The sequence below is a fragment of the Protopterus annectens genome, chromosome 9.part0, assembly GCF_019279795.1.
Source record: "Protopterus annectens isolate FY-2018-M chromosome 9.part0, PAN1.0, whole genome shotgun sequence".
Taxonomy (NCBI): Eukaryota; Metazoa; Chordata; order Ceratodontiformes; family Protopteridae; genus Protopterus; species Protopterus annectens.
The window spans coordinates 1,739,409,865-1,739,433,688 of record NC_056743.1 but is presented as its reverse complement, the minus strand read 5'-3'; the positions used below and the strand labels follow the sequence as shown (position 1 = coordinate 1,739,433,688).

Below are 23,824 nucleotides of genomic sequence, written 5' to 3'. Positions count from 1 at the left end.
ATATATATATATATATATATATATAGTCTAACTCAATAAACAAAACCAACACCAGAAGAGAGAAAGACCGAAGTTTTTTTTTTTTTTTTTTTATAAAGAAAGAAGAGAGAGGGTTAGAGAAGAGGTCCCCAAGTTAAATAACAGACTCATCTAACCTGAGGAGACGCCTCTAACTTAAACGGCAAAACCTTGAAGGTTTAAGGAATAATAGAGGAAAAGAGAGCCCTCTAACAACGGACTAAGTTAGAGGGGTGCAAAAATGAATCCTCTAACTTAAACGTATTCATTTAAGAAGAAGCTAAATTTAGCCGGGATAGGGGAAAGGCCTGAAAGAACGACGGCCAACACAGAAGCAGCAAAAACACTGCGAAAGAACCTACAACCACGCTTAAAAGGCACCCAAAAGAGTAAGCTATTTAACAAAGTTAAATTATCAGAGATTTAAGTACTAGAAATCACCAAAAAGCAAAATATGAAAAAACTTAGCCTGAGCCAGTGAAAAAGCAATCCCGAAGCAGCAAGCAGCAAACGAGATCTGGGAATCTGTCGCTAGGGATCTTGAGATAGGGTGTAGCCTCGAGCCAGTGAAAGCTCTCGAACTTTAGTATTTGGCTGAGTCAGAACAGTCAGTCAGTTCCAAATCCAACCATCAAGAATGAAGGCAAGATAGGACAACATAACATCATTCATTTTCTCAAAGAGCAGTAAAGCTAGGAAGCTGAAACTCTGCAGGCTGCTACGGTACTATGCACACAACAAAATGGCTAAGCAAGACTTCCTGCTCGCTGTGGGCAGGCATCTCTTTGACTAATGGCCTGAACAAGGAGAAGCCACCAAATGCAGCATTCATGAAAGACATCTTAAAGGGTTCTGCAAAATCAGAAAGCCTCATCCAGGCATGTCGCCTAACGGCTATGCCTGAGCCAGCTGCTCAAGAAGTGCCTTCCACTGTGTGGGATACTAACTCATTGAGGAACTGAAAGAAGAAAGAGTTGCCAGTTGGGAAGAAACTTACTGGAAATCCTCTGCTGATGTAGACTCACTGAGAGAATTTTAAAGTTGTTTAATTAAATCTGTCTGTAAATGGGCAAAATGTGCCAGATAATTTAAAGACCTCAATGCGAAAGCAGATGAGGTTTAAATGCACTTTCCGAATCTGTCCATCGGTCTGAACTCCCTGCTCAGTGGATGGGCAGTGGAACATTGTTCCACTAGTTCCTTCTTCATAGCTGCTGCCACAACCATGGCATCAACAGAAATGCCCTTACTCCAATGAAGTCAATCAGCAGGAGGGCATAGAAATATATCTGGGTGCTTGGGGACAGGTTTGACAGTGTCTGGTTCCTTCCAAGCCGGCAGGAGACTAGGTCAATAAACTCAGCTGTCGAGGGGGGTCACCCAAGACGTAAAATGGGCCAGCCCCGAAAACCTCCAGGCACAATGACTCTTCAGGAGAAGGACTTTGGGGGGGGACCAGCTAACTTTTTGCCTAAGGATTTCCAAGATGTTTCCGAAGGAAACATCATTAGGTGGCGATCAGGGGATCCTTCACCTTCAAAGTTGGTGCCCTCTGTAAGGGACTCCATGGGGATTCCACATGCCTCCTTTTGCATGCCTCTTCTGAGGAACCTCCTCAGTGAGGTGTTCCAGGGAGGTAATGGAAGACGTGGTAATCCCTGTGGGGAATGTGTGTGGAGACTTTCTAGAACTGGCTGACCCATAGGAACAGCAATTATGGGCTCAAAGCCGATTGAGGATGAGGGGTATGACGGTTCCCTACTCCGGGCTAGTATCAAGAAGCTTCAGTCCTCACCACTGACACTGATGGGGACAGCCACTAGGAAAAAAATGAATACCCATACTATTTTCAGATGCAGCTGTCTGCACCAAGCACAATTTCCCTTAAGAGCACACAGGAAGCACACTCCAGACCTGTGGCTCTCTCTAGGTCCCAAACAAGACTCTACACTGACCACTTTGGAGCTCTGTGTCCCTCTTTCAAGTAGCTGATACACACACACACACACACACACACACACACACACACACACACACACACACACACACACACACACACTTTGATATTTGATTTTCACACACGCACACCTGGGAAATGCTGGCACAGACTTACCAGCTGTGCCCCCTCTGCCCACACTATAAGGTACTTATGTTGCCAACAGTCAGCTACTCTAAGCCTCTTACAAGGGTACTCAATTACACTGAGCAAAATTACTACTAATACAAATGGTAGAGTTTGACCAAAGCAGTTAGGCTTTCAGGAATGGCTAAAGTGTCACTAAAATAAATAGAAGTACTCTGAAGACATTAAAAGTATGCTCTAAAAGGCCAGCCAAAATGAAAGGTATAACAATATGTAATAATAAAATAGAAAACAAGAGAATACTGAATATCTAGTTACAATAAACACCAGAGTTTCAATCACAGAAGATATAAGAAAATAACAGTTGGATAGATTGACACAGATGCATAAAAACATCACTTAACTAATCTCACTAAATTTTCCCGACTGACTAAATAATTACTATTCCTTAGTTAAGTTATTTACTACAGGAAGGTAAGATGAGGTCTTGAGTTGCTTACTACAGCAAGGCAAGATGAGCTGTTTGGTTGTGAGATATCTGTGAGAGATCTTTCCCGCCAGGTTACAAAAAATAAAGTGCTACAAGAGTTCCATCATATGTCTCACCAAGATCTAAAGAATCGTTTCATTGCTGGTTATAAAAGGACATTGCATTTGGTCACCTGACTCTGGTACAATACACACCCAGAGCTTTGCTAAGATCTGTTGCAGCATCTGAAGCTATAAAACAATTTCAAAAAACGTCCACTCTTCCAGGGTAGCAATTAGTTCACCCCTAAGAACAATAAAGTAAGATTCCTAGTCCTGGTTTTCCCACACAATTTTGTCCCTGGCTGGATCAGACCTGTCAGATAAAATGCTTATGGCCTAAACCAAACCATTTCATTTTTAAGCATTTTTTTTAAATTAGCTGGACTGATATTAACCTCTTCCCTTCCAGAATTCTCTGTTAAAACATACAGTGGATATAAAAAGTGTACACATCCCTGTTTAAAATGCCAGATTTTTGTGATATAAAAAAATGAGACCACAAAAAATCATTTCAAAACTTTTCCCACCTTTAATGTTGCCTATAACCTGTACAATTCAATTGAAAAACAAATCTGTTAGAGGAAAACATATAAAAAAAAAACGTACAATAAGGTGGTTGCATAAGTGTGCACACCCTTAAACTAATACTTTGTTGAAGCACCTTTTGATTTAATTACAGCATTCAGTCTTCTTGGGTACACACCTGCCATCAATTAAAGAGACTCTGATTAACCCCAAATAAAGTTCAGCTGTCCTAATAGGATTTTCCTGACATTTACTCAGTTGCCTGCTACAGCAAAAGACATGGTTCGCAGAGAGCTTACAAAGCATCAAAGGGATCTCATTGTTGAAAGGTATCAGTCAGGAGAAGGGTACAAAAACATTTCCACAGCACTGGACATACCATGGAACACAGTGAAGACGGTCATCAAAAAGTGGAGAAAAATATAGGACAACAGTGACGTTGCAAAGAATTGGACTTCCCTCCAAAATTGATGAAAAGACAAGATGAAAACTGGTCAGGGAGGCTGCCAAGAGATCTACAGCAAGACTGAAGGAGCTGCAGGAATTTTTGGCAAGTACTGGTTATGTACTACATGTGACAACAATCTCCCGTATTCTCCATATGTCTGGACTATGGGGTAGGGTTGCACGACAGAAGCCTTTTCTTACACAGAAAAACATCCAGGACCAGCTAAAATTTGCAAAACAATACATCAAGTCTCCCAAAAACATGTAGGAAAATCTGTTGTGGTCTGATGAGAAAAAGGCTGAACTTTTTGGCCACAATTCCAAAAGGTACGTTCCGCGCAAAAACATCACTTCACATCATCAAAAGAATACCACTGCTACAGTGAAGCATGGTGGTGGTGGGTAGTATCATGCTTTGGGGTTGCTTTTCTTCAGCTGAACTAGGGCTTTAGTCAAGGTAGAGGAAATTATGAACATGAACAGTTCCAAATGCCAGTCACTTTTGGCCCAAAACCTTCAGGCGCCTGTAGAAAGCTGAAGATGAAGAGGAATTTCACCTTTCAACACAACAATGACCCCAAGCATACATCCAAATCAACAAAAGAATGGTTTCACCAGAAGAAAATGTAAGTTTTGGAATGGCCCAGCCAGAGCCCAGACCCAAATCCAATAGAAAATCTGTGGGGTGACCTGAAGAGGGTTGTGCACAAGAGATGCCCTCGCAATCTGACAGATCTGGAGTGCTTTTGCAAGGAAAAGTGGGCAAATATTGCCAAGTCAAGATGTGCCATGCTGATAGATTCCTACTCAAGAAGACTGAATGCTGTAATGAAATCAAAAGGTGCTTCAACAAAGTATTAGTTTAAGGGTGTGCACACTTATTCATCCAACTTACTGCACATTTTTTATTTTTTATATTTTTACCCCTAACAGATTTTTTTTCAATTGAATTCTACAGGTTATAGGTCATATTAAAGGTGGGGGAAGTTTTGAAATGATTTATTGTGGTCTCATTTTTTTATATCACAAAAACCTGGCATTTTAACAGGGGTGTGTACACTTTTTACATCCACTGTATACATTTAATCAGTTATAATAATACTGCCCGACACACAAGGACATCTCTTTTCTGTCCAGCAGGACGCACTGTTGATGCATTTTTAACACAAGCAACTTTACAATTATATTTTTTAACAAAAGCATCTGTACAAATCTCAAATGAGATAATATTCTTTACAAAACTCCAGTTAGCTATGTATAAGTTACATGTGCACTGCCCTACTTTCCCTAGCACAGATGCCACTACCTCATATAATTACAAGGGGTAGGACCAGTGTTGTGAGAGGATGGTTCCCTAAGAGTAGAGAAAACCCTTTCTACAACTGGGAAGGCAGACAGACCTGGGGAAACCTCTCCCTCCCCCCCCAAGAACCGACGTAGGCGAGGGTAGGAAGTTGGGGCCTGCCCCTGATCTGCACTGACCAGAGAGAATTGGACCAGAACTGTCCAGAGCCAAAGTGCTGAGGGGAAGGGACTGATCTGAAAAACTAGGAGCCAAACCTTGACCTTCGAACCTGGCTCACACCTGTCAGATCACAGACCCGCTCTGATCTGAAGACAATGGAACAGGACTGGTCAGGGGATTAGTGGGATCATAGGAAGGACGCTTCCTTGTATCCAATGCCGAACCTCTCTGGGATCTAGGATTCTTGGGCTCTGAAGCCAAGGGTCAGATCGGAGAAGGAGACAATTGTTTTATTTATTTATTTACTGCATTTGTTAACCAGGAAAGTCTACTGTGCCTACGTGAGCCCATTTTCAGTAGAGGCCCGGGGAGAAAAGATCCACATAACAGTAATAGTACATACAAGAAAAAGCACAATATACAGTGCATATACAGTTCTCAATGCATGGAAATAAATATTAAACACAATGAAACAAGTTATTTACAAACATTACACATCAACATTGTGTACAATTTGATCACTGAGTATGGAGTTAGGTAAGGTAGCAGTTTTGATTGTTACCTGTTGGAGTTTTGTAGGCATAAGCAGTTGAATTCAACAAGTCAGAGAGAGCTCCTAAGTAGTGATATTGTACAGGGATACAGTAGTGGATCAGGTGTTAAGAGGTACTACTTTAGCACAAGTACATTGCCAGAGAGAAAAGATGTGTGATCTGAGAGACATCTTAAAGAGAGCAGGATTACTGATTGTTCTGATAGAAGGTGGGAGGGCATTGAATAGATTTGAGACAGTAAAAGAGCACAGCATTTCACATGTAGTCGATAGGGAGGAGAGGGAGGGGCAAACTGAAGGCTTGTATACAGTTTATGTACAGTGGTTAACTGTAAATAAGTGTGGTAGTTGTGGGAGATCAAACCAGTTTAGCTGTTTCAGAGATAAGTAGTGGTGTGCTGAGATGTTTGAATTTGTTACAAATTTGGCAGTCTTATTGTAACACAAGTCCAGTTTGGTTTTCAGGGAGGACTGGATATTGGTGAGGAGTGGTGCACCGTATATAGTAGAGATGGTAGGAGGAAGGATGATGCTAGAGCTTTTTTAGCAGTAATGCTAAGGATTTGTGTCTACAGAGGGTACCTAATTTTTGATGATGCTATGGTTAAGGAGGTCAAATGTTAAGACTTTCATCAATAATAACATCAATCAGTTTGGTACTTGGGACAACTTCAATGAGAGTATTACTATGGGATTGGACAGAAAAATCATTCTTGTTCAGACTGGTAGTTTTTTCAGGGGGGGCGGGGGATTAGAAGTTTGGTTTTATTGGGATTTAGAGCATGGTGGTTGTTTGACATCCAAGTTTCGGTTGAAGTGAAAACATTTTGGGTAAGGCATTGTAACTCGGATATAGATTTGGCAATACAGATGATTGTAGAATCATCTGCATATTGGATAACTGTGCCATGGGTAAGGGTGGTGTGGAAGTTGTTAATGAATATACTAAAAAGAAGGGGACCTAGTATAAATCCTTGAGGTACACCTGTGGTTGTGCTGATAAAAATAGAAAAGGAGTGTTGCCATTTGGTGGACTGTTGCCTACTGGTGAGATAGTCTGAGAACCAGTTTAAGGTATGGGGTGAGAGACCTAAGTTGGTGAGTTTCGTGAGCAGAAGGGGATGTGAAACAGTGTCAACGGCCTTAAAGAGATCTAGGAACAGTGAAGAGACTATGTAACCGGCATCGCAAGCCCTGTTTACTGTGTCCATAAAGGATATGAGAACAGTGCAGGTACTATGACCTGGCCTGAAGCCATGCTGTGTGGGGGAAAGTATCTGGTTTTGAACAAGACAGTTAAGAAGCAGAGTGTAAATACATTTTTCTAATATTTTAGAGATGGGAGACGACAGTGATGGGTCGGAAATTAGAGACATCAGAATTGTTGCCACCTTTATGGAGTGGAAGAAATGCTTTCTTCCATATATTTGGTATACTGGAGTCCTGAATAGATCTACTGAAGAGTATGCTGATAGGACAAGCAATGAAGTTTGCAGATGGTTGTAGAAATTCAGCAGGTAAATTGTCTGGTGCTTTAGTACAAGGTTTGAGTTTATGAAGTAGTTTTTTTTATAGTGGAAGTTGGTATAGGTGAGAATGAAAATAGAGGAGTAGTAGAGGAGTGTGAAGTGGGAGGTTCAGGTGGGCAGGGTTCTATAGGTGGGAAGGCAATGGTGAATTTAGCTATGGTGTTGATAAAATATGAATTGAAGAGCAAGTCTCAGTGGGAGTTTTATCTGGATTAGGGCAAAGATTGTTATTTTTACCTCGATGGAGTAGGGAATTGATTGTGCTCCAATATTTCTTTGGGTTTAGTTTGTGCTGGTCTTGAAGGCTTAGGAAGTGTTATTTTTTATTTTTAATCACTAGTCATTTTGCCTGGTTGAGTAATTGTTTATACTGATTGGGGTTGTTAGGATTTTCATCTTTTTGCCAGGTTTTCCAAGCTTTATCCCTAGCAGACATAATTTGCTTTGCTTTGTGTGTTTGGTAAGCCAGGTTGCCCGTTTAGCTTTTACTCTTTTTAGTCGAGGTGGGGCTAAACTATGTAAATTTCTAAGAAATGTTGAGTTGAAGAATTCAACAGCCTCATGGAGCGGGAGATATTTGAGTGGGGTCCAGTTGATTCTTTGTAAGACTTAATTAAAGGTGTTGGGGGAGAAGTGAGACAAATCTCTGGTTTGCTTAACTTGGTGTGAGGTTAGGACAAAAGTGGTCTTATGAGTTATAAAGGCTGGTAAGTGGTCACTAATACTGTTAGATAGTGTGCCGGAGGAGGAGATTTTGTTAGGATCGGAGACAGGTATCCAGTCCAGAACTGAACCACTGCCTATTTTATTGTTGGGCCTGGTTATATTGGTTATTAGTTGTGTACAGTTACACAGGTTTATGCTGGTGGAAGGGTCCTGATTAACATTAACTAGCTTGATATTTCTAACGTCCCCTAGGATGATGGTTTCACTTGTAATGTTATTAGTTGTTCAAGCAAGAATGTCTTCAAGTTTAGGAATGTCGTTGTCTGGGGGATGTATACGACTATGATACAAAGGTTTTCACTGTTCATTTTTAGAAAGGATACTAGCACCTCTACTGTTGAGAATTGTGGGACAGGTCTTATGTATTGAACTGCAGTGAAGGTGTTTGGGTATATCAAGGCAATACCTCCCCCCTTTTTATATGGTCCATCTATTCTGAGACTGTTGTAATTAGGGTGTAGGAATTCAGCATCTTTGATATAAGGATTTTACCATGTCTCAATAATGGCAGTGAAGTCTGGTTTGTTTTTGTCAAACCAGGCATGCAGGTGTGGTATTTTATAACTAATGCTTTGGAGATTGATGGTGGTGATGTTTAGGGACTTTAAGGAGGGTGGGGGGATTATAACAGGCTGGAGGGGGACCAGGGTTTGGATGTACATCGCTGCATTGACTTAGGTTGCGGTAAGTGGGGAGATTTACAGGTTGCAGTTTCTTTTTAATATCGAGAAGATTGTTTAGAATTGAGGTTTTGTTGTGGTGGTTTTGATGGGAGAGGATTTTTAGTTTGATCAAGTCTGTGGCATATAAAGAAGGGCCTACCGAGGAGTAGAAAGGGAGAGATTGTATAAGTATGGTTGTTGCAGAAGTAGGTTTGTAAGGTATGTGGGTTGTGTGATGAGATGCTAGTTGTACAAAGAGATAGAGGTATAGAGAGAGCAGAAATAGAATAGTTTTGCAGGTAAGAGACTTTTTATAGGGCTGTGAGTTCTTATGTGTGTATGATGTTGTTTCCAGGACTAATCAGGTGAATGACAGTGATGGTGTTATAGGTAGCTGTTGGTAGGATAGGTAGAGTATTGAGTACAGTTAGGGAGATAGGATAATAGGAGTAAGTAAAAATGAATTATGTGAGCTGGGAGGAAGTAACATGACAACAGGGTAGATGAAGTGTAGAATATCAGTATTTGGAGGTGTAGAGGGACAGAGTAGTGGAGTAAGCGAGAGGTGCACTGATAGTAGATGAGGTAGGAGGTCGTGGGTGGAGTAATGTAAGTTAGGAGGATGTAGTATAGGGGGGGAAGATGGATAGTACAATAGTCTGAGTTAAATGAGGGTTGAGAGGTTAAAGTACAGGTAGGTTTTGGCAGAAGAGCTCACGGATCCAGCAGGAGATGGAGATGGAATGACTTCCATCTGAATTCATCCTGTCCACATCTGCTTCTGAATAACTCTTAGAGGACCTAGATGAGGCAGACGAAGGTGGTTTGGAGTTGTCTGCTGGGAGTTTGCAATGGGTCTACTTCTGTTCATTGAAAAAACATTTTTTCGAAGAACAGACAGCTGAACCCACTTTAGCGAAAGTGCACTTTCGTGAACACAGGTTCACCAAATCGGGGGGAAAAACACACTAAAAAAATATTTTTGCAGGGGGGCAAGCCCCCCTGCATGCCCCACACCCTCACTACTTATATATATATATATATATATATATATATATATCACATATACACACACACCCACACTAACGCCGATATCGCACTATAGTGGGGAAAAGGGTACATTTCCTTATCCCTACAGTACATTGCTTCAGTAAACTGCTGTTTGTGAAAGTGGACTTTCGCTTAAGTACACTTTTACTAAAGTGGGTCCGGCTTTCTGTTTTTCAAAAAATTTTTTTTCGATAAACAGATGTAGACCCATTTGCAATATATGGAAAGGCAGAGTCGAGAACACTGGCTTCAGCACTACATCTAGTGCATGGCCTCTAGTCACTGGATTAGAGGAACTAGAATCTGATACAGAAGCAGAACGGGGGAACTAGTTACAGGGGCCGAGACCATCAGATCCGGGTTAGGTATGGGATCTTAGGCAGGCCTGATAGTTATCAGATCCATGGTAGTGAAGCCAAAACTTTTTTGGACTTCGCTAGCAGCTCTGAAGAGGTAGCAGGGGATTTCCTGTGATTGTTTTGAGGAGGTTTGGTAGGAATTAGGCCTTTCAAAATAAATTTATTCCGTTGATCCAAGAGAGCTCTCAGATTAAATGTACTGCAGATATAGCAAAGATTGTCCAGATGGGCAGCTCCTAGGCAATATATGCATTTCTTGTGGGCATCAAAGTTGGGAATCTTCTGTCCACAAGAAGTGCACTTTTTGAACTCAGTCGGCTTGTCAGGCTTGTCCAACATTATCTAGAACAATCAGTCGAACAGAAACAAAGGAAAAAAAATCACGAAGCACTGCAAACAACACCATCTACACTAAAAACAATATTTAACTAACAAAATTCAAAGACACACACACGCACAGGAACATCTTGTTCCTAAGTCACCAAAGGTAAAATAAGGCTTATCACAAGGCTTTCTAAAATGGCAAAATGTTATAGAGAGGCTGGATCCTCCATCTTGCAGCTATGGTGGCAAACGAGATCTGAAGAGCTGGGTAAGGACTAGGTCATTATGGGTAGAAGGAGGAGCATGAGGCTTGGATCCAAAACCTTGTAGAATGTGGCTGAATCGGATCCAAGGATCAGAACTTAGACCCGTAAGTGGGGAAGAATGAAAAGGATATCAGATTGTCATGATTAATATTTGGGGAGAAAAACAAAACAAAGACTGATTTGTCAGATATGGATGGCAGGGATAGTCTTCAGAGGTGAATGGGAATCTATCTTAAAAAAAAAAAAAAATACAATGTGGTATGAAAAAGTACAGTTGTGTACACTTACCATAAATGTAGATATTCGAGTGTACTCACTGTTGCAGTCGTTACATTTGGGTAATCTGCTTGCAGGTAGCCCTCAGTTGGCCTGATTAACAAAGTCTTGGGTCCTGCGTCCGTTGCTGTCCCTTCTTCCATGATGTCAGGTCGTCAGGGGTATAAAACATGCAGCCAACACCATTACATCAGTTTTTCTTGCCCCAGATTGTCAGGTGCCCCCCTAATGGGAAGCAATTAAACATAAAAGTACAATGATATAACTCCAACAAAAAAGCAAATACACCAAAAAGTTTTAAGCATAGTAAAAGAAAGTAGAGGTATAACCAAAAGAAGTTAGGGGGCTGGAGGGAGGGTAACCAGGACTGCAACAGTGAATACACTCGAACATTTACATTTATGGTAAGTGTACACAACTGTACTATGTTCTTCGTGTTTCATTGTTGCAGTCATTACATTTGGGTAGATTCCCAAAGCTATGGTTGAGAGGAGGATTTTAAATAGCATTAGGACCAGCTATAATGCCCTGCAAAACTGCAGTGGCAAAACCAGCTCTGGATTTAGAGAAAATCTGCACACGATAATGCTTGGTGTAAAGTATGTACAGAACTCCAGGTAGCAGTTTCTAGGATGTCCCTGGTAGGGACACCTCTGAAAAAGGCTGTAGAGGTAGATGCAGCCCTGGTGGAGAGAGGTCTGATCCCCTGGGGGATAGGTTTTCCACGGTGCTTATAGCAAAAATGAATGCAATGGCCTATCCATTTAGAAATGGTTTGCTTTGAAATAGCCTTCCCCTTTGCCCCTGCAGCAAATGCCACCAGCAGTTGTTCAGACTTCCTTTGAGGTTTAGTGCTGTCCAAGTAGAATCTAAGTTGTCTGTGCACATCTAAGGAATGCAGTATCAGTTCCCCTTTGTTCTGTGGATTAGGAAAGAAGGTTGGCAAATTAATGGACTGATTAAGAGCCACACTGGATACCACCTTGGCCATGAAGGATGGGTTGGTTCTGAGGGACACACTGTCTGCATGAAAGATGATGAAAGGCTCCACTGCCATAAGGGCATGTAACTCAGATACCTTTCTAGTTGAAGTGATTGCTAAAAGGAAAGCTGTTTTCCAAGAAGGAAATTTTAAGTCCACAATGGCAGCTGGCTCGAAAGGGGGTACAGTGAGTTTCTCCAAAACAAAATTAAGGTCCCAGGCTGGGGTTGGAGCTCTCCTGGGTGGTCTCAAACTTCTGGCCCCTCTGAGGAACTGCTTGAGCAGTAAATGAGAGAAGAGGGGAGGTTCTGTGTTATAATGAGCTGAAGTGGCTGAGGCGTGGATTTTATTGGAGGAAAAAGACAGGCCCTTGTGAAGCATCTCAGTTAAGTATTGTAAAATCTGAGGTAAATTGGGCACTGCTGTGCTCATCCCTTGAGACTTGTTCCAGGCACAGAATATTTTCCATTTTTCAGCATAAGGTTTTCTAGTACTAGGCCTCCTTGCCTCTAAAATGATATCCATCACAGGTTTACTGAGGGATGGTAAAGGAGAGATTAGGTAACTAGCCAGGCTGCAAGGTTCAGTGTTAGAAGATGAGGGTGCAGAATCTGGTTCTCCTGCTGGGACAACAGGCAAGGAGTATGAGGCAGGTGCTATGGGGATAACCGTGGCAGGACGGGGTACCAGTGTTGGCGTGGCCAGTCTGGAGCAATCAAAATCATCCTTGGTTTGTCCTGTTTGATTTTTAGTAGTACTTTGGAGAGCAGAGGCAGAGGGGGGAAGGCATAAACTGATAGGTTTTTCCAGCTGAAGGACAGAGCATCCACTTTTCAGGCTTGATTGTGGGGAGTCCTTGTGCAAAATTTGTCCAATTGGTAGTTCTGGGAAGAGGCAAATAGGTCTATATCTGGGCTTCCCCATTTGCTTGTCAACATGTTGAAAATCCTTGGTTCCAGTTTCCACTCGTGTGGGTCCATGAGGTTTCTGCTTAGTCCGTCTGCCAGTGTATTTAATTTTCCTGGCAGGAATTGAGCTTGTAGGTGCACTTGGTAGTTCAAAGCTGTGTTCCACAATGCCATGGCTAGTCTGCAGAGGGGCTAAGAATGTGTCCCCCCCTGCTTGTTTATGTACCACATAACAGTGGTGTTGTCTGTCTTTACCATTGGTTGCCCTGGAAGAATGTAGTCCTTGAAGGCTGTCAGAGCATTCTGTACAGCTAACATTTCTTTTTGATTGATATGCAGGTGCATTTGACTTGGGTTCCATTTGCCCTGAATGCACTTCCCTGCCAAGTGAGCCCCCCATGCATAGTCTGATGCATCTGTTGTTAAGGTTTGGGCTGCAGGGGGTGGTATGAAAGGTAGTCTCTTGTTTTGGTGGCAGGCCTCCGCCCACCAAAGGAACTTTAGGCGAAGGAAAGGTATGACAGGAATCATTGCTTCTAGATTCTGGGGATGTTGACACCATCGGCTTTTTACATAACACTGTAGTTTCCTCATATGCAGCCCTGCATATGGAAATAGAAGAATGCAGGAGGCCATGAACCCCAAGGCTTGTAGTATTTGTCTTGCAGATAGCACAGTTGTTGTGGCCACTTGTTTGAAGTAGGTTGTCAAATTAATTTGTTTCTCTGGCATGAGGTAAGCCATCAGGGAAGTTGCATTCAAGCTTGCTCCCAGGAATATAATTTGTTGACAGGGTACCAGTTGACATTTCTTTTCGTTTATGGTGTACCCTAGACAGGTTGGAACCCTTTGTACAAAGGCCAGATGATTCAGATGTCCTGGCTTTCTGCCTGAATTAGACAATCGTCCAGGTATGGGTATATTTGAATATTTCTTTGCCTGCAAAATGCAATAACTGGAGCTAGGCACTTTGTGAATACCCTGGGCGCAGTAGATAAGCCAAAGGGCAGTGCAGAGAATGGATAGTGTGTGTAGCCTGCTTTGAAGTGAAGGTATCTTCTGCAAGATTCCCTGAATAGGATGTGCAGGTATGCTTCCTTTAAATCTAGTGTTGCCAACCAGGCGTCTTTGCCTAGCATAGGAAGCAACTGGTGAAGAGTCAGCATCTTGAATTTTGGAATCTCCAAAAAGGTGTTTAGAGTAGACAGGTCCAGGATAGGATGCCATGAATTGTCTTTTCTGGGTACCAGGAAAGGTCTCGAGTAGAAACCTTGTCCCTTTTCCTCTTCTGGTACCAACTGAATATCCCCCATGCTTAAGAGAGAAAGTACTTGTTTTTGGGCCTCTACCCACTGATTTGGGGGTAGGTCCAGCCACCCGTTTGGTGTTGGCAACGTGTGGAAGTGAAATCTGTATCCCTGGGACACTATATTTAAAACCTATTTGTCCTGGGTAACAAGCTCCCAGTTCTTTGCATGAACAGCAATCTTTCCCCCCAAAGGGGCAGTCAGTTGATAAGTGCTTGGAAATTTTAAAAGGAAGTCATTCAGACAGTTTAACATAGGGGGGAGTCTTATTACTCCCAGATTTGGAAGTGGGGCCTCCCATTGCTTAGCCCTGTGTGTCCCCATGGGACTGAAACTTGGGGTTTCTGCTGTGCCTGGGTTTAGCTTGAGAAGACATGGAAAGGACCAATTTTTAGAGGGCCAGTGCCTACTAAATTTAGGGTGCTGAACTTGTAAGAAGTCTTTAACAGTTTGCATAGATTTAGCTTTACCTTCCATCTTTTTAAGAACCTCCTCAGCCTTGTTGCCAACCAAACAGGTGGTCCTGATTTAAGAGAGCATCCAACAATTTAGCTTTAACATGATCAGGTAAAGATTGCTCCTTAAGCCAAGCATGCCTTCTGAGCACAGAGCCAGTAACAGCAGCCCTGCAAGAGGCCTCTAATGAATCAAAACCACATTGCAAAGTATGTTTTCCAACCTGTTCAGCAGAATGCATTAAATCCTGTAATTCTTTATTTTCCACACAATCAGGAATCAACATCATTTTCTGTTTAAGCAATCCAATAACAAGTTGCTGATACTTTAACATATGAAACTAGCAGGTTAAAGCCCTAATGGCCAAGGCTGCAGAAGTCTAAACCTTCTTACCCCATCTATCCAGCGCCATGGAGTCTCTATGAGAAGGGGTAGGATTTTTAGCAATAGAAGCCTTAATGCCCTTGGGCCCCTGAGAAATAGTCTCTGGATCCGCAATATGATTTTTAAAAAGGAACTTGTGTGACTCAGGGACCCTGTAGTATCTGTCGGGGTTTCTTAGAGCAGGAGGCAACGAATCAGGGGCCAAACTAAATTCTGAAAAAGCATCATCAGCAATGTCTAGTACAGGAGGAATAGCTAAATGCCTATGTTGAGGATGGAGTAAGAAATCCCTGAGCCTCTTTTTTGAATGAGAAAAATCCTGGATTTCCCAGTGGAAATGCTCCCTTAGAGTATGTAAGGTTTCACCAAAAGAAAAATCATCTGGAGGGGAAGCAGAGGGAATAGAGTTCTCTGCATCAGAATCCTCATAAGTAGGCATGGACAAATCCAGATCATCAGAAGAATCAGAAAAATCAGAATCCTGGTCAGAAGATTCATAAACAACTTCAGTACTAGGCCTCTTAGAAGGGGGGGGGTTGGCTAACCCTGATTAGAGTTATTAGATCTTCAGCCATTCTTATTTGTTTTTTAGGCATAGAGGCCTGAGCATGTGGCCTGGGCATCGGTTTTTTAGGCATGGTTCGAGATTTAGGCCTAAGTAAAGAAGGAGGCGTCGGTTTAATATGCAAGTCAGTAGGTCTGAATACACCCTCAGAAGCCGGTGCCTGCACAGCGGCTCTGGACCCATCCAAGGTAGAGACATCCGCGGGTTCCATAGTTGAAGCATCTCGCGGCATACCGGACTCTGAATGGGTCTCAGTAGAGGCCAGTGAATCAGAAGTAGCAGGTATCAGGGGCTGCGAAAGCACCTCATTGAGTACTGGCGAACTGGCGAATGACTTAGAAGCGTCGTCGGCAGTTTTGGACCTCAGCGGCCTGTCTGTCTTTATCTTTGCGTTTTTTTGGAATCCCGGTAGTCGGACGACATTTCTGGATAATTAAACCGAGAACCGAAATATTTAGAGGCGAAAATATACCGACGAAGGATAGTGAGCTGATTAAATAAAGCACAAAACCGACAGCAAGGTACATCGTGGTCTGGGCCTAGGCAAGGAATACAGTACAAATTAAATTCTTTATGAGGTATTTGCTTTCCAAAGGTAATGCAATTATTAACTTTTATTGACCTCGGTAAGGAGCAAGAAAAGGTTTCCCCAATGGGGTACTTAGCTTTAGTTGAAGACTTCGATTCTGAAACTCGAAAACGAAAATTTCAAGAGTCTGCTGACCGGCACTTGCGAACTGCTTCTGCTTCGGGCATCACACGGCAAGAAAGACTAATGTAATGGCATCAGCTGCATGTTTTATACCCCTGACGACCTGATGTCATGGAAGAAGGGACAGCAGCAAACGCAGGACCCAAGACTTTGTTAATCAGGCCGACTGAGAGTTACCTGCAAGCAGATAACCCAAATGTAATGACTGCAACAGTGAAAAGTACTGTTGTGTACACTTACCATAAATGTAGATGTTCGAGTGTATCCACTGTTGCAGTCATTACAATTGGGTTATCCTGCTGGCAGGCTACCCTCAGTCGGCCTGAATTCCAAAGTCTGGGTCCGGCGTCGGTTGCTGTCGCCACTTCCCTGACGTCAGTGCGCCAGAGGTATAAAAGATGCAGCTGATGCCATTTTCTTCAGTTTTTCTTGCCCCAGATGTCAGGTGCCCCCAAAAGGGTAGGCTAAAAATATGTCAATAAAACATGCATGCACCAAAGTATATATTTTGCCTTCATCTATACGCAAATACACCACATAGGTTGTATAGAATAGAGAAGTACAGATAAGTTCCAGCAAAGAAATGGGGGATGGCGGGTGGGTAATCTGGACTGCAACAGTGAATACACTCAAACATCTACATTTATGGTAAGTGTACACAACTGTACTATGTTCTTTGTGTTTCACTGTTGCAGTCATTACAATTGGGTTGAATCCCAAAGATAAGGTTGGGAGGCTGGAGCTAAATAGCATTAAGGGCGGCTATTAGGCCCTGCAGAACTGCAGTGGCAAAGCCTGCCCCGGATTTAGAGTAGAATGGTAAGTGATAGTGTTTTGTGAAGGTGTGCACTGAACTCCAAGTAGCCGCCTCTAAAATGTCTTTGGTTGGTACTCCCCTGAGGAAGGCTGCTGAAGTGGCTGCTGCTCTGGTTGAATATGGCCTAATGCCCGTAGGTACTGGCTTGCCATGTTGTGAATAGCAGAAATGAATGCAGTGGTCTATCCACTTTGAAATAGTCTGCTTTGAGATGGCCTTTCCTTGTGATCCTGTAGCATATGCCACTAGTAATTGCTCGGTCTTTCTGAAAGCTTTGGTTCTGTTCAAATAGAAGCGTAGCTGTCTGTGTATGTCCAAAGAATGCAGAATTCTCTCCCCCTTATTCTGTGGGCTTGGATAAAAGGTAGGTAGATGAATAGTTTGGTTAAGGGCCACACTGGACACTACCTTAGGCATAAATGTCGGGTTTGTCCTCAGAGAAACCCTGCCTGGATAAAAAAATGATAAAAGGTTCCACAGCCATGAGTGCCTGTAGCTCTGAGACTCATCTTGCAGAAGTTATTGCTAGGAGCAGAGCTGTTTTCCAAGATAAATACTTTATATCAGCTGTAGTGGCTGGCTCAAAAGGAGGCAGGGTGAGTTTTTCCAAGACATAATTGAGGTCCCAAGCAGGTACTGATGATCTCCTTGGAGGCCTTAAATTATTGGCCCTCTGAGGTACTGCCTTAATAAAGGATGAGAAAAGATTGGTGGCTCTGTATTGTAATGAGCTGAAATGGCAGAGGCATGAATTTTTATACATGAAAAGGATAGGCCTTTGTGCAGCATCTCAGTCAAGTATTGTAAAATCTGAGGAATATTTGGTACAGCTGTGTCAATTCCTTGTGCCTGGTTCCAAGCACGGAATCTCTTCCATTTTCCAGCATAGGATTTTCTAGTACTAGGCCTCCTGGCCTCCAAAATAACACCCATCACCGCTTTAGTGAGAGGTGTGTTTTGTATGACTACATTATCCGCCATGCTACCAGATTTAAGGTCTTGAGTTGGCTGTGCAGGATTTGATTGTTCTGCTGGGACAGTAGATGAGGCACTTAAGGCAAGGTCCAGGCTTGGCATTGAGACAAGCTCCTTAGGATTGGATACCAGTAATGGCTGGCCAGTCTGGAGCAATCAGTATGATTTTTGGCTTCTCCTGCCTGACCTTTAGGAGTACCTTGGGGAGGACAGGCAGAGGAGGAAAGGCATATACTGTTAAGTTTTTCCAGCTGAAAGATAGGGCATCCACTTTCCATGCTTGTCTGTGATAAGTCCTTGTGCAGAATCTCTTTAGTTGGCAGTTGTGAGGTGAGGCAAATAGATCTATGTCCGGACATCCCCATTTCCTTGTTACCATGCTGAAGACATGTGGATCAAATTTCCACTCGTGGGGATCCATGAGGTTTCTGCTTAGTTCATCTGCCAGAGTATTTGTCTTTCCTGGCAGGAATTGTGCCTGCAGATGTACTTGGTAAGCCAATGCTGTGTCCCACAAAGTCATGGCTAGTCTGCAAAGGGGGTAAGAATGAGTGCCTCCCTGCTTGTTTATATACCACATGACCGTGGTGTCTGTTTTTATCAGTAATTGTCCCGGATGAAGTAGGTCCTTGAAGGCTGTCAGGGCATTTTGAACAGCTAGCACCTCTTTTTGATTGATATGTAGATGCATTTGGTTTGCGGACCATGTGCCTTGAATACATTTTCCTGCCATGTGGGCTCCCCAGGCATAATCCGATGCATCTGTTGTTAATGTCTGCGTGGCTGGGAGTAGAATGAATGGCTGTCCCTTGTTCGGTGACAGGCCTTCGCCCACCATCAAAACTCCTGTTGCAGATAGGGAATGAGAGTAACTATTGTTTCCAGGCTGTGGCAATGTTGAGTCCAAACATTTTTTAGTTACCACTGAAGTTTCCTCATATGCAGACTTGCATACGGAATTAGTAGAATGCAGGATGCCATGAAGCCCAAAGCCTGCAGAATTTTTCTTGCAGATAACTGGGCCTTTGTTGCCAACAGTTTGAAATAGGTAGTCAGTTGCCTTTGTTTGTCTGGCGTGAGATAAGCCATCTGGGCAGTTGTATTTAAGCTTGCACCCAGGAATATTATCTCTTGAGAGGGTACTAGTTTTGATTTCTGTTGGTTGACTGTGTACCCTAGGCATAGTAGTAATCTCTTTACAAACGCCAGATGCTGTAGTAGAATGCTCTTGTTCTCTGCTTGAATGTGGCAGTCGTCCAAGTAAGGATATATTTGTATTCCTCTTTGTCTGCAGAATGCAATTACTGGTGCCAGGCACTTTATGAAGACCCTGGGCGCAGAAGATAAGCCAAAGGGCAGTGTAGAGAATTGGTAGTGCATTGGGCCAGCTTTGAATCTGAGGTATCTTCTGCATGTTTGTCTGATTGGGACATGCAGGTATGCCTCTTTTAGATCTAAAGTCAAAAGCCAGGCCGTCTTGCCAAACATGGGCAGAAGCTGCTGTAGAGTCAACATTTTGAATTTTGGAATATCCAGATATGTGTTTAGAATAGATAGGTCCAGTATTGGTCTCCAGGCTTTGTCCTTTCTGGGTACCAAGAACAGTCTTGAATAAAATCCTTGTCCCTGCTCTTGCTCTGGTACTTGTTGTATGGCCCTGATGTCCATGAGGGATGAGACTTGTTTTTGTGCCTCTGCCCACTGATGTTTTGGCAGGTCGGGCCAACCGTTTGCCCTTGGCAGTGTATGGAAGTGAAACTTGTAGCCTTGTGACACTATGTTTAAGACCCATTTGTCCTGGGTTATTATGTGCCAATTTTGAGAAAGAAAGTGCTAGTTTTTCCCCTAAAGATGCTGCCAGAAGATAAGTGCTTGGTGCAGGCAGGGGGAAGTCATTGGGACTGTTTCCTGTATGGCTGTGATTGGTCTTCTCCAGTTTTGGAGGTAGAAGCAGCCCATTGTTTAGATCTGTACAAACCTTGGGGCTGGGATCTGCCTCTAGGGCGTCTGTATCTGCCCCTTTGTGGCCTGTCTGACACTGGAAAGGACCAATTCTTTGTAGGCCAGTGCCTGCTAAATCTTGGTGGCTGTACCTGTAAGAAATCCTTGACTGTTTGCATAGATTTAGCTTTGTCCTCCATTTTCTTTAACACCTCTTCTGCTTTAACACCAAACAAATCATCATGCTGTAATGGAGCATCTAATAATTTTGCTTTAACATGATCAGGAAGATTTTATTCTTTAACCAAGCATGCCTCCTAATGACAGAACCTGTAACTGTGGCCCTGCAGGAGGCCTCCAAAGAATCAAAACCACATTGCAAAGTATGCTTTCCAACTTGTTCAGCTGCATGCAATAATTCCTGCATTTCTTTGTTTTCTGCACATTCAGAATTTATCAACATTTTTTGTTTAAGCAGTGACATAATATACTGCTGATATTTAAGCATATGAAACTGGCAATTTAAAGCCCTTATAGCCAGGGTAGCAGGTGTAAATCTTTTTTCCCCATCTGTCCAGTGTCCCAGAATCCCTGTCAGAGGGAGTAGGGCTTTTTGCAGTGGAAGCCTTGACCCCTTTGGGACCCTGAGAGATAGTTTCTGGGTCAGCAGCAGGGTTTTTGAAAAGGAATTTATGAGAGTCAGGAACACTGTAGTAGCTGTCAGGCTTAACAGGAGCTGGAGGGAAGGAGTCAGGGGTCAGACTGGACTCTGAAAATACATCTACAATGTCCAACACAGGTGGAATAGCTAGGGGCCTCTGTTGGGGTAGTAGAAGGAAGTCTCTGAGCCTTCTCTTAGATTCTGAATAATCCTGGCTCTCCCAATGGAAATGCTCCTTCATGGTATGTAAAGTTTCCCCAAAAGAATAATCCTCAGGAGGAGAGGCTAAAGGGATTGATTCTTCAGCATCAGAATCCTCATAGGAAGGAAGAGAGTATTCCTGATCAGAAGAGGAATCAGATGAAATGGAAACCTGATCTGAAGATTCATATTCTGTCTCTTGCCTAGGCCTCTTATCAGGAGCGGGATGGGAAACCCTGATCAAAGTAATTACGTCTTTGGCCATTTTGAGCAGCTGTTTTTTGGGCATGGAGGCCTGTCCATGAGGCTGTTGTACTTGTTTCTTTGTCTTTAAAGGTGCTTTAGTCTTTGCCTTTGAAGCTGAAGTCGTTTTAACATATAATTGAGTAGGTCTGAAAACACCCTCAAGAAGCCGATGCCTGCTCAGTGGCTCTGGACCCATCTGAGGGAATAGTTTCCGAAGGTCCAAAACCTTGAGCTTCCAGCGGCCTGGTCGACTCCACATGGGTGTCAGTAGCGGCCTGCGAGTCTAAAGTAGTGGTCGTCAGGAGCTGCCAAAGCGTCTCACTGAGAACCGGCGAACCGGCAACTGGCTTAGAAGAAGCCTCGGTTTTGGACCTCGGATGCCTGTCCTTTTCCTTGTGTTTCTTGTGAATTCCGGTAGTTGGATGGCTATCCGATGACATTCTTCTGCCAAAATAGTGAAATGCAAAATCGTACCAACACTTAATAGTATGTTGGTTAAATCTAGCACAAAACCGACAACTAGCAATGTCGTGGTCAGGGCCTAGGCAAGGAATACAGTAAGAATGAAAGTCCTTATGAGGTATTTGCTTCCCACAAGAAATACAATTATTAACTTTTTCTGACATCGGTCTGGAGCAAGAAAAAAGTTTTCCCAGCGGGGTACTTAGATTTTAGTGAAGACTTCAGATCTGAAATTTGAACACGAAAATCTCAGGAGTCGGCCGACCGGCACATGCGAACTGCTTTTGCTTCGGGCACCGCACGGCAAGAAAGACTGGAGAAAATGGCGTCGGCTGCATCTTTTATACCCCTGGCGCACTGACGTCAGGGAAGAGGCGACAGCAACCGACGCCGGACCTAGACATTGGAATTCAGGCTGACTGAGGGTAGCCTGTCAGCAGGATAACCCAATTGTAATGACTGCCACAGTGAATCACGAAGAACATCAGACTGATGATAGGATAATTGTAAGCAAGATGGTGGAGGAAAAACATTTAGTGAGAAGCAATAAGCCCTAAACTGAATTATATTACGCAGTTTGAAAAGATCATTTTAAAACCAACAGGATGGTATAGTGTATACAGCAAACATTACCTTCCAGAGATGCTGTCAAACTCCCCACTGTGCGTGAGATAATCAACACTGTATTAAGAGTGTTATATACAGTTCTTAAAAAAAGGCTGGCAAAGGGAAATCAGGCTGTTTACAAAAAATGTAATGCACAATTATGCATACAATGACGAATAACTATGGGCTGAGGGTAGAAGCAGAGCCTTTGAAAATTGGGCATCTATATTTAAAAAGAGAAATGGGGGACTAAAATGGACATACTGCACTACTTGTGGATAATTTGGAAGGTTGGAGATGAAAAGGAAGAAGGTTACATGGCTAGCAGCTGGAAGGGAAAACATTTAAGCTAGACTTGAAAAGATCCTACTTAATATATAACTGAGGTAAATGTCAGACTACAAGCTATCAGAAGGTACAAAGTTGCTTGGGATAGAGTAAGGAAAGGCTGAGCTAAGGGCACAAGAGAATCTGCTGCATGGTGAGCTAGCTCCAATGCTCAAGACTCAAAAGACCTAAAACTTTCCTCTCACACCATCTCCGTAAGATCACATACATGCTCATATCAGAAATTTTAAATAGCAGAAGGCCACTAATAATCAAAATGATACCTGCCTTTCTTTAACTCTTTATTGTAATAGACTATTACCTTTTCCTTAATGGAAAAACATGTTTCACTAACCATGACACATTTAAAAGCTCATTTGTACTTACTGAAGGAGCGCTTTTGTTTTCCTGGTGGGGTCATCAGGTCGAAAATTCTTGTACTCTTCCACTTCCTTTTCTAATGATAACAGCTGACTCTGAAGCTTGCTACGCAAGGTTGGCAGTGTTTCTCGAATATGATTGGTCAGTTGCTGCATAAATATCATAAAAACATGACTTGTAATAAACACTGAAGAATTAGTGCATCACTTATGTGCACAAGAAAAATTAGACATATAAACAATCTAACTTTTTAAACAGTTGATCAAATTGTATTTGCAGATGTCCAGAATTCTGCTGCAAGATGAAACAAACAATCAAATCACATCAACAAGATACTAAAACAAATCAATTCTTCACACACAACTGAAATTAATATACTATGTGATATCTTTTGTGCCGGGTCTATGTTTAGCCGTCGAATGACATTTGTGTCGAACAGCTAAACATTGAATGTTCACTCAGCAAATGGGAAAGTAACTAGTTGGCCAACACTTCCCCATCTGTCCTTTTCCCTACTGTAGTGTGGTCTCGGAGTTGAAATATATATCTAGTAGAGGTGTGTGTGTGTGTGGGGGGGGGGGGGGGGGGGTGAAGGCTCCCACCTGGGTAGGATAAAAATACTGTGGTGTGTAATACAGGGAAGTGTTGGCTAATTAGTTACTTTCCCTGTTGAAAAAAATAACCATTTGCTGAATGAAGGTTCAATGGATAGGGTTTGATGTTTAGCCTTTCAATGCAAATGTCATTTGACGGTTAAACACAGACCCTTTTGTGCCATCAATCTAAGCTTTGGCCTGTAGCACTCCTATATCTTGTATTTCTAAAAGCTACCTGTTTTACAAGTTTATTTATCTCAAATCTTACTCACCCCTGGAAACAGTTCGACTGATGTTATCTAAAACTCTGTTTGCACTTCTGCATATGCAGCCACAAAGCCAACTATTTCAAAAACAAAAAAAAACTTGCTCTGTTAGGCAAATCCAAACATGTCTGTCAAAAGTACAATTTACAGGCCGAAAATCCACTGATCCCAACTCATCTCTTACCATCCAAACCTCTCAAGGTCAACTCTCAACCTC

At 42.6% G+C, this 23,824-nt stretch overlaps 1 protein-coding gene across 1 annotated transcript in view; it reads right to left on the bottom strand.

The window, feature by feature from the left end:
- The window catches only part of DNM2 (dynamin 2), a 1,995,561-nt gene that overhangs the window by 1,477,881 nt on the left and 493,856 nt on the right, over positions 1 to 23,824 (bottom strand). The window contains exon 6 of the mRNA XM_044082335.1: positions 22,752 to 22,894. Coding sequence (XP_043938270.1) covers positions 22,752 to 22,894 — 143 coding nt within the window. The remainder of the gene's footprint in view (positions 1 to 22,751; positions 22,895 to 23,824) is intronic.